Here is an 11,669-nt window from a genome sequence, read left to right on the forward strand (position 1 = left end):
TTTTTTTTTTTTTTTTTTTTTTTTTTTGATGATTCCCTAATTTAAGAATCTTTTAAAATTTGGTAGCAATCCGGTTTACTTAGATGCCAGTAACTTGCAGATTTTCAAAGAGATGAAGGTTATAATTTTTCCTTAGGACAGTCACTGAAGCACATACGACTGAGCATTCTAGGACATTCCTAAGGCCATAGATGCGTCAGGTTCTGCCTGTTCAATGCTAAAAGCTCTGCCTGCGATACAGACCCAAATGGCAGACACATCTGCTTCTTTTGGTCCTTATTACATTTTTACTCTGTTCTGTGTAAATGAATTACACAATAAATGTGCCTTTAAATTTTCTTTTTTTAAAAGGCCTCCAACCTCAGGGAAATATGGCTTTCCTGTACTCTGGCTGTGTGCAAGTGAGTTCTGCTGTTTTCTCCCCGTTTCCAAGGAGAAAGGAGGAGGAGAGACCAGCTGCAGACACCTCCGCACCCACACACCGCCCCCACTCCCCTTGCCCAGGAGATGGTTCCCCGGGAAGAGATGTCCCCCAGCGGTGACAGAGACCCAGGGGAAGGCATTCGACATGGAACTACGGAATAAATACCTTCTCTGGGTTAAGGCAATTCGTTCTAATAAGAGATCTGAGTCACACAACCTCTCGTTTTGATTTTTTATCAAGAAAGTCATTCACTATTTACGATTACTCATGGGTCTCGGGCAGGTTATTAAATCTGATGAGGGAAATATGCACTGCCCTTTCTCCCCGCTGAGGGAGAGCTGAGGAGGGGTGGCCTGCGCTAGGCGGAAACATGAAAGGACAGTCCGTGCCAGGCTCCATCGCTCCTGTCACCAGAGAACCGGAGCTATTTTAAACTGGGGTCTTCTTCCACGCACCCCCTCAAGGAGCTTAGGCTCCTGAGCACAGTGCACGCCCTTTTAAGATGTTTCTGAAGGCGGGAAGTGCAGAAGCCCACATTTGCAGGGAGATAGGTCGTCTCTGACCTTGGGGACGAGTCAGCAGGAGTTGCGGCCTCTTCTGAAGGGAGAGGACTCTGCGGCCGGCCAAGCACAGTGAATCACAATCAAATCGCCAGCGGATTGGAACATCAAACTTGCCTAAGGTGCCTAGGCGGGACGGGTTATTTTTAATATTATCTAAAATAAGATCTCGGGACACAAAAAGATATTTTTAAGGTTCTGCATTTAGGCCTCTCTCCAGCACACATCTGAGTCTATTTTGGTTCAGAAATCAAGGACACACTGTTTTGAAAGATTATTCCATCCCCACATTAATAACTGCCCTCATTTTAACATATATGTGGCAAGGTCTACAACGCAGATACAGCCTTATGTGCCCTCTTCTCCTTTGCTGGCGACTTAGCCTAAGGACGCAAACATCTTATGAGAAATACAGTCAACTTGGGATCATTTGCTGAAAGGAAGGGCACAGAGAAAAAGGAAACCCAACAGAGCAGAAGTCCCGCGGCCCCTCTGCGCGGCTCTAGAATGAGCCTGGTCACTGACGAAGGCATGGGAAGTGATCTGGAAGTGGAATCAAAGCCAAACCTCCAGGTGTGCAAGGATCTGCTCTCCAGACCACCCCGCCTTACCGCTCCCTAACCCTCTCCCTCCTCTCTCCCTCCCCCCGCCCTCCAGTACTGGAGACTGAAACCTAGACATTCACACTGAGCTGCATCCCCGGTGCTTTTCACGTTTTATTTTGAGACAGGGTCCCACTGAGTCCCCAGGCTCCCCGAGGTGGGCCCATACTTGCGCTCCTCCTGCCTCAGCCACCTAGATAGAGTTGCCGGGCTGAGGGTGAGCACCTCCACCTCTTAGGCTTGTTCAGTGCAGGAACCGAATGCCTTCCGCTGTCCTACTTGGAGGCGCGTGGCTGCCTTTGGGCCTCCGAGGGCTTCCCCGCTAGGGTGCCAGCAGCTAGTGGGGAGGGGTCAGTGGGATTTCACTGCAGTCAAGGCCATAACCAAGGCAGCTGCTGGTAATAAACCAGAAGATTAAATATGCTCGAAGAAGAAGAATGAGATAGATAGATAGGTATTAATATACACAGGCGACTCTGAGGCTACGAGAATCCACGTTAGCAGTGACCCCCTAGGCCTCCCTCTACTCTGAGCCTCTCTTCTTACGGCCCCACCAAAGCTGCCCACAGTTCCCCCTCTACTGAGTAAAGTCCCAACTCAGCATCAAAACTCTCTCCAATAAATCACTGCCTCACAGCCCTCTCCAACAGCGCACTGCTGCGTGCTCAACACTACGGGCCAACTCTCCCCTCCCTCCACGCGGAGTGGGGCAGCCCCTTCCCTCCCAGGCGAGTGCGTGTTTCTACAAAGATGGAGCACAAGCCACGTGGGCCAGAAGAGCCACCGCCACGTGTCAATACCGAGGTTCCCGGGCCGTGTGCACCCGGAAGACAGAACCAGACTCTGGAGACCAGACAGGAAACAGTGTGATCAACAACTCGGGGACCCCAGGGGTGGTGGGGACAGGTGACAAAGGCACCATCAAAGACAGGTGGGGAGCATTTCAAACCACAGCCCCCTTTCCCCAAGTGCGTCAGAGTTTCTCACGGGGCTCAGGACCAGAAGAGCACAACATATCCTCCTCCCCTTCTCTCCAGCTTACTTGCCTAGGCTGTGAGAACCAGGGTCCCGATTTCCACTGGGACGGGGGTCCAGACGGGGAGACGTTATCCAGAACCGAGCTCAAAGTGTCAACAGACGAGAGCCTCTCCTCACACAGTGGCTCTGCCCTTTCTTCCCCAGCCCTGTCTGTCCTATCCAAGTTGGCTCCCACTGTCCCAGGAGCCTGCAGTGTACTCCAATGCTCCCGACTCAGCAGTTTTGTGACTGCAGTGGATGGGGTATGGTTTAAATCTAGAGTGTCCCTCCAAATCTCACGGGTTCCAAGGTGGGGCTTCGGAAGGTGATTACATCCCTGTTCCTCTCACCAGTGGGCTGGTGTACTGCTGAGTCCACATCTAAACGCGCTGCTAGGAGGCGGGGCCTGGCTGGAGAGCCATGTCCCTGGGTGTATCTACCTCCATCCCTGGCTCCTCCCTTTCCACCTCCTGGCTGACATGAAGTGGGCCGCTCTCCTCCCCACACCCTTCTGCCACGATGCTCCTGCCTTGGGCTCAGCCAAATATGAACCGACTCTCCAGAGCCACAAGCCAAATTAAACCTCTCCTCCCGAACTGCGGTGCTGGGTGTTTTATCCCACTGACAGGAAAATCATGCAGAGGGCTTCCTGTGACTATGAAGAACAAGGGGTCTCGCTGTGACATGAAATCCTGCAAGACGGGATTTCACCACCAACGAGTGGTCAAAGTGAAATAGCTACACAAACGCCAAGACCACTTCTGGGTCAACATTTTCTTCTGTCTACAATTTCTCTATGAACATACAATCCAACCCACAGCAAAACATTAGCCAGGGAAGACTTAAGAGCTTTTGGTTTTGGCGAGCCATCTCACACACACACACACACACACACACACACACACACACACGCACACTCGGGAGTAAATGGCCTCACTCCTCAGTCTCTGCTGTCGTACCAAGTCCCACAGACCCCTGGCTAGGGTCACCAGCTTAACTCACGGCTGGATGTCTCTGGCCCCTACAGAGCATTTCTTATTTCTTACTTCTGATCACTTCCGGTTCAGTAGCCCAAGAAGCAGGCAACCCATTATCCTGTGCAGGAACTACCGACCAGGAGATCTGGCAGGGCCTCGGCTTGGCGTGGGCCCTCTCCGTGGTGCTGAGTGGCCCTGCAGCGCTGCACAGCCTGTCCTCCTCAGGTGCCTTCAGCCCACCCCTGAAGTTGCACAAGTACCACCACCAGGCACTGTTATTTCTCCCTGGCAGCTACACATCAGTTATTAAAAATGTGCCACAGCTGATATTAAGAAATAAACATTGTAATTAGGCAGACTGGGATTTGGGGTTTTCCGTGTCCTGTGGGAACTCAAGATAAATTACACCACAGCGGGGCTACTGTGGAGAGCAGCAACACATCTCGAGTTTCTCTCATGAGAAAAGATGTTTACTCGAAATAAGAACTCTCTAGAAGAGAGGTCAGTTCCTCCATGAAGAAAGAGAGAGGACTGCACTCTAAAGGCACACAACACTGCGTGGCTCCCACTTCCCGTGTCCGTCTGTTTTATGAAGAAATAATGGCAGTTTCCCCATCGCCTCGTGGTCCAGGTGTGAGTGGAAAGGAGGGCTCCTGAAAGAGTCGTGCTTGGTTCATGACTGACAGAGGGAACCAGAATCTCAGCCACAGTCTGCCACTTCTAACAGCCTGCTCTTCTGTCTGTCCAGTGGCCCAGGCACCCCAACCCCAGCCCAGCCAGGACTGGACCATCGTGAGGACCCCATGAAGACACAGAAACCACTCGGGGGCCCTGCAGCCACCCCTGGGAATGATGTCAACACAACATTGGTAAAATAATCCCAGTATCTACAAAGAACTAGAAACTGACTTCCACTGTATTATTCACAGTGGGAAAGAATCACTTAAATTCTGTGTAGAACAAACATAAAGCTCTTTTCTATTTCTTTATCTTAATATTAACAGAGTCGAGTCTCATATGAGTCAAAACCAGGAATTAAATAGTGCAGATGTCTTCCCACAGCTCCTCAATGTACCCAAGCATAGTATGGAGGGAAGGGTCACAAAACAACGCATGTGACTCATGGTTTTTCCTTCAAAGAAAAGGCAAAAGCTTTCCACAGCATCAGACTGTGGGCGAGTCCAGACATGGCCCAGATCCCAACTTCCAACCTGTAAACCGGCAGAAGATCCCCACACATTCGCAAGTTCTACTAGGAACAGAAAATAAGGCCCACCAGGAATAGCAAAACTGAACTGTGATTAGGAATACACGCAGTCCCAGGAAGGAGGATGCTTTCATTCCCTACTTTAAAATGTCTTAAATTGTGTATAGTTAAGGAATCTGGAGGACATTATGTTAAATGCAAAAAAAAAACAGGCACAGAGAGAAAAATAAACAGCTCGATCCGACTGATCTGAGACATAAAATCAAAGGCTATTTCTCCTCTAAGAGAAGGGTGCTCTCTCTCACTCGTCCGGGAGCTTTTATGTGAACCAGGCGGTCGGGAGTAGGGCTGCCAGGCCAAACAGGCTGGACAGTGAGAAGTGTGTGTCACACAGTTTAAATCTCCAGAATTTAATCAGCTGAGCTTCGAAGGACCAGGACAAGATCCACTTTAGCAACTGCTGCCATCCAAACGTGCACGCTGCAGTCTTCCTGCTACGGTCCTGCTCCCAAACACCCTCTGGGCACACAGGCCGCTCTCCGTCGGGCAGCCGCAGACCCCTGCCGCCCGACCTTTGGTCTGAGCCAGGGGCCCACTGTATGGCTCCCAGCCGCCTTCCCAAGTCTTCTGGGAACCTGGAGGGGGCCCAGGGCCTCTCCCCCGTGCATCCACCGGGGGCTACACTTGGTTTTCCCTGCCTGCTCCGTCACTGCCTGAAGCGGGGACCGCGAGCACTCAGTGTTGCCTTTCAATTCTTTCTTTCGATGTCTTTGCTGCTGCATTTAAAAACGGCTTTCTATAAATAGGACTGCTTGCTCACTCTTAAGTCTTACTCACTGTCTTCTGAGTAAAAAATAACGTACACGGGGCGTGGGCAAGACTCATTGATCTGGAGTAGCGCATTCTTATCTCCTCACCTGCGTTTCTGACCTGACTCCTCCCTTGTCCCTTATAATCATCACATGCACTTACATCATCCAGGGGACTTTTAAAGAGCAAAAATTAAGCCAATCAGATGGTTTTTAGAACAAAATCGTCAGTGTTGACCAACATACAGCAGAAACAAACAAAAAAGATTGTCAAAAAATATAAATATTGGAAGATGTACATTTGATTTGATTCTTCTATTGAATAAAAACTGAAGTTTTAACAATGAATGAAACACGTCCCTTTCATGTTACTTTGATGAGGTGCTAACTTTTATATCCAGTCTGCTGCAAACTAAGATAACGATGAAAACCCCACAAATCCACGGCATGGTAGGAAGCGGCAGCATGGCCTTTAAAGATGATTAAGGCCTAAGAAACCGAGCTTTATTTGGATGTTCTGGGCGACTCTTTGATGAAGAAATGAATTCCCAGGAGCCGCTGGGGAGACTTAAATGTCTGTTTGATGTTTCTGCTGGCCTTCAGAAGGCGACAGTGTAATAAACACTGCGCAGGAATTTTAAATCACGTTACTGGAGAACAAAGGGCCCGGCCCCAGTGAGGTGGCCGTCTGAGGCGTCTGACACTGCAGCACCCGAAGCCGTTCTGTCAGCCGCGCGACCCCTTCCCGAGTCTGGGAATCCCTATGGGAAAGAGAAGCAAAGGCCCAGAGAACGCTCAGAAAACAAACGCTTCTACCGCCTGGGCTGAGCACGGCAAATGGGGCAGTGGGAAAGGAAGGCGCAAGGCAAGTGCACACACACACACACACACACACACACACACACGCGTCCCACAAACAGCTCAGCCATGACAGTCAGACCCAGGCAAGAAAAGCAAACCTGATGGAAACAGAGAAGGTGGAAATGGGAGGGAAACTGGGAAGAGGCAGAGGAGAGGAATGGCAGGGGCGAGGCGGATGGAGGAAGCCCTGTCCCTGCCCCTGTTCCGCCTCCCTCCACCCCCGCTCCACAGCTCCACAGCAGGGCATCCCCACAGCCCTGTCCAGAGCAGCGGCGCCAGTCCACACCGAGCCCGGGCTGCCGTGAACCCCACAGGGGGACGACCCAGGCTTGGGGCGAGGGACAATCCAGTTTCCTGGAGCCGACTTTAGGCCCTCTGAGCACCTGGCCCCTGAATCAATGGCCCAGTGTCTCAGCTGCCCATGGGCGCTGCCCTCCTGCACCCCTGGTAGGTGTGGGTGTTCACCCCAGAACTGAGAGCCTTCCATCCCCACTTAGCTTAACCTGTGCCTTTGGCACAGGGCGACTGCAGCATGGAAGCTTCTGGCATTTTTAAAACATGAAAGAAAGGGGCATCGATCTAGTTAGGGTGCAGGAGAGGCACAGGAGGCGGCGGCTGAGGATTTTGGCAGCAGCTCCCCACACTGCCAGGAGCTAAGGCGAGTTCCCCAGAAACAGGTGCTGCCCAATTCTCTTGGGGACAGGGGAAGCGCTCTGTCCCCCGACCGGGCTGCAGTCTTGGGGTCTGGAGGGACTGCGGAGGAGCCATCACTGCCGCCCTGTCACCATCAGCAGGGGAGAAGCCGGCTCCTGGAATGACCTTGGAAGGTCAGCCAATCAGGCGCGGAGCTGCCACCTCCAGGCACACGCCACTGCCTGCCGGCCGGCGGTAGGAAGGAGGTGAGCAAACGCACCCTCTGCAGACCCCACACCCTGCACCCCGACACTCCTCTCCTTCCTTTGCACTGTCTAGGGTTGAAAACACCGCCATGCACACATTCCTCCTGCTACACAGGAAACAAAGACTGCAGGACCGGTCCAGCCTGCTAGCAGCTGGGCTAGCACACCCTGGAGCTGGACCCCAGGACAGGCCGCCGCGGAGTCTGGGCGCAGGGAACTGGGAGGAGCTGGAGACTTGGAACAGACCTCCACCCTAGCACAGCCGTCCTCCCTCCCTCCCTCCACCGAGCCCAGCAGTCTGGCGAGGTTTGCCGCCCACTAGTGTCCTGTGGCGGGGACACAATTGACATGCAGGTAGCAGCACCTCCTGTCTCTCCCAAGGCCCAGTGTGCGCTCCAGTGGGGCCGCCAGGCGGACACCCAGACAGACCCGCCTGCCGTGGGCGAGGGGGGCCAGGACACAGCAAAACCCAGGAGGTGCCTGCCCATCCTGAAAATGCCCCAAGGGCTCTGCCTGACGCCAAATGCATCCCCTTTCTCCACCTATTAATTATGGATGAGCCACATCCATAATGTCATCCACACAGTTCAGCTAATTTTACGAAATCTGGATGCCACAGATTGTGTATATGCATGCTTCACGCACTTGAGAAACGCACCATTTCTGACACGAATTCCCAGGCTCCTATGGTGCCCCAGCTCTTCACAAAAGGAGACCCCATCCCTACATCGAGTCTCCATGCACAGCCAACCGAGTCTCCATGGCCGGTGCTCTTGATTCACCTCACACACGTCAGAGACGAAATGCTCAGCCAGCAACATGCAGGGCCAGGCTTTGGGGGGTTTACACTGGTAATGTGGAAAGTCAAAACTGTGCTGCCCTGCACCAATTCTGCCCCAGGCTTAGTGATCCCCGCCCCCGGGCGACAGGGACCAAGGTGACACCCAAGTGGGAAAGGAGAGAAGGGAGGTGGATCGGCTGGCATTTATTAAAGGTCCACCTGGCATTTTGTTCAACTACAGAGGGTATCTCGTGGGGGCAGACAGCTTCAGCTAAACAGCCTCAAAAGTGCAGACAAACCCGGAAATTCTGAGCTTAGAGCTGCAATCTGCTTATTCAAGAAGAGGAGCGATGCCCTCTTCTGCTCCCCTACGTTATGGGAATTACATAAAAAAATCACCTTCAAGGCCCTCGGGGCACCGCTACTTACAAAGGTCTGCTTCTGCAGCTAAACAAAGCGCCAAGTATGCGGTCAGGAAGTCCCCGTCCAGTGAAAAAGGCTCCACACCTGGGCTTCCTGGGCCCCACACCTGGCCAGCCCCCCACCCCGCCCCCCCAGAACAGGATGCAGTAAAGCTCAAAGCCACAGCCCCAAAACAGTGTCTTTCCAAACAGAGACATCGGGGGCAGCAGAAGCAGCTCCGTGGAACCCCCTGATCACAGCCTTAGCTGATCCCAGCCACCTCCGCCTTGCCCTACAGCTGCAGAGCAGGCTGTGCCTGCCGGGGTTAAAACTGAGCAGAGCTGGAAGGGATGCAACCCAAACGGAGCACACACACGGAGGGACGTGTGTGTGCATGTGCGAGCACACGCGTGTGCCCTGCTCCTGCCGCTGCCCTGGGCCCTCTCCCCCCCGGGTGTTCAGAGTGCTGCAGACCAGGTCGCTGCTCTGAAACAGTCCCTGCGCCTCACCAGGTGAGGTCATTCGGAACCCTTCGACCCATGAAGGAACTGGCCTCTCAATCTCGTTTCTGCCCCAAATACTCTCTGCAGCTGGGCCAGCAGCCAGGCTTTCATTAAGACAGAAATATATATCCCGCTCCACTGGCGATAAAAACGCTGCTATCTACTGTTAACACACTGGGGCTCTGTGATGAGCTTCCCAAAACATCAATGTGCATAATCTTTCGCAAATGAAAAACATTTGTTATCGTGTCAGGCACTTTTGGTGGTTGAGGCCTAGCAATGACCAGCTTGGGCATTAGAGCCCATAGGGCATTTATCACACAAATTCAGATGTTTTCTAAAATTAAGCTGGGCTACAATATGACAGTTGTTGACCAAAAAAATATATATATTTTTCATTTCTTAAAATTCTCCTTCAGATAGGTAAGAATCATTTGCTTTCAGATTTTTTTTAATACCGTCTTAAAACAGACGGTATTCAAAATTGAACTTATTTCATTTCGACACGACTGTGTATCTTCCGGTCCTGTGCAGTGTGTGCTGAACGTCATTCTTTAAAGACCTCTAAAACCGCAAAAATGAACGAGCCCAAATCTCTATAGTCAGGCTTTTAAAATTTTCTCACTGTGTGATCACATAAAGAGCCATTTTTACATAAGATAGTTCGAGCCCCCGGTAGACAGGATCAGAACACATACTACTGCAACAATGCAAAGCATTCACTTGCATGTGCCTTTTATGTCTTATCTTGTGTGACAGACCTGTGTCCATTACAGTGACAATGATTAATTAGCAAGTGATATCAAAGTCCTGAAGACAACACTTGCAGGGCTCACTGTGCGCGCAATAGGTAATCTGTGCATGGATTTCCATATTGCAGAAGCCGATGTGAAGATTCATCCTATGACCGTGTAGGATTCTGTGGTTCTGTTAGATGTGAAATACTGACTCAAAACAGTCACCCACATTTAAGGCATCTGTGCCAGAGACCGTCTTCAGCTCTTCCCTACATTTTTGTCACATTTAACTAGAACTGCAAAAATAGACCCTGGCTGGCTGACCCCTCTGAGCCCCCCTCACCCCAAAACACACACTTCTCCATAAGACAGACACCCTTCTGCACCCTACAGGTCCAGAGATGCCTGCCGTGATAGGTGAGCCAGGCCATCAAGGCTTGGGCCTCGAGACTATCTGTGCCTTTCCTGTGACTTGCCTCTTGCAGAGCAGCAGAAAGGGCCGCCTCACCTCTGCAAACAGCAGCCAGCTCCCTCAAGCACACGCACCCCGGAGAAAAACTCCCCCAGGAGGAGTAGGACAGGTGCAGCGCCCGCTGGGAACCACCGGAAACAAAGGGTGTCTTGTCAGAACTTGTTGCCATTTTTTTCCTGCCAGGAATTCTCAAAATGAAAGTTTCAAACATTTTGCTTGGGGTTATATTCAAGAGCAAAGCAGCGTTTTCAGGTGAATTTTGGAGGTTCCTTCTTCATTCAGCGCAAGCTGTTCCTCGTCATCATTTTTTTTAATTGGCCAACATTCATGCATTTCCTTTGGCTTGTTGGGTGCTGATTCTTAAGCCCTGCCTAGGTAGGCAGAGAGGGAGGGCTCCGAGCTTCCCTATGGCTCTTCCACGAAAATCTTAGAGCCTCCCTCCCTTTTCCTTCTCGTATTTTCTTACAAGGGCCAGATCGCTCGCCTCTCTCTCTCTCTCTCTCTCTCTCTCTCGCTCGCTCGCTCGCCTGCAGGTTATACATTATATGCAGGTGTGTGTTCCAAAATTTGAAATGGGAGCTGAAGCTGTGGCTACTCCCAGGCAGTGTCAAAGAATGGCAGTCCCCTCCCGCTCGGCTGGCCAGGAAGCCATTCATACAAGCAGGATCGCAGGATCGCATTCCCGCCGTGACAAGCCGGCTGCGGCTCGGTCACACACTTACTAACTGGCTCTGACCCGTCCAGGGCAAACGCTTTCTGAATACCCAGGAAGAAAGCATTTCCAGATAGAATACATACTGGCCGGGAATTAGGAAAGACATACTATCAACAATATTCCCAGATCTCATTCTTACAACTACACAGGTGTTTTTTTAAAAATGTGTCAACATTTCAGATGATGTAATGTTTCTCAGTGCATATTTTTACATAAACTGCTGGGAGGAAGAAGATGTAGTAGGAAGGGGGCGCGGGGGAGGCGTAGAGGGCTAGATCTTGCCTAAAGCCTCCACTGCTGCTGGGTAAACCCTAGCAGAATTAAAGCGCATGTTTTAAAGGCTCCCAAAAGCTCCGGCTATGAAGGAGACGTTCCTCCGCGTCCCCTTCTTGGGTGCAATATCCCAAGCGCGACCCTGCTGCCCTCCTCCTGCTGCAAACCCACCAGCTCATTCCGACTGAGCCGGGTCTTGGGTCCGAGCAAGCCGGGCCGGGGCCGACACCAGGCTAGGTAAGCTCGTTCCGACGATCACGGAGCAGTTTCTCTCCCCGCCTCGCCTCCTCGCCTCTCCCAAGCAACAGCCGTGTTTTTGAAAATAAACGAACGCACGAATGCACGAGTGCGGACCCCGAAGGGGAGCCCCCCGCCCGCACCCCGCCGCCGCCGGCCCGCTCACCATGCGCGAAGCTCTGGAACAAGGAGA

At 51.9% G+C, this 11,669-nt stretch overlaps 1 protein-coding gene across 1 annotated transcript in view; it reads right to left on the reverse strand.

The window, feature by feature from the left end:
- The window catches only part of Dscam (DS cell adhesion molecule), a gene marked incomplete at its 5' end in the record, with an annotated part of 531,581 nt that extends 519,914 nt beyond the window's left edge, over positions 1-11,667 (reverse strand). The window contains one exon of the mRNA XM_010636598.2: positions 11,643-11,667. Coding sequence (XP_010634900.1) covers positions 11,643-11,667 — 25 coding nt within the window. The remainder of the gene's footprint in view (positions 1-11,642) is intronic.
- Between the last annotated feature and the right edge of the window lie 2 nt (positions 11,668-11,669).

The sequence above is a fragment of the Fukomys damarensis genome, unplaced genomic scaffold (genome assembly GCF_012274545.1).
Source record: "Fukomys damarensis isolate Sample0158 unplaced genomic scaffold, DMR_v1.0_HiC HiC_scaffold_24, whole genome shotgun sequence".
NCBI lineage: Eukaryota > Metazoa > Chordata > Mammalia > Rodentia > Bathyergidae > Fukomys > Fukomys damarensis.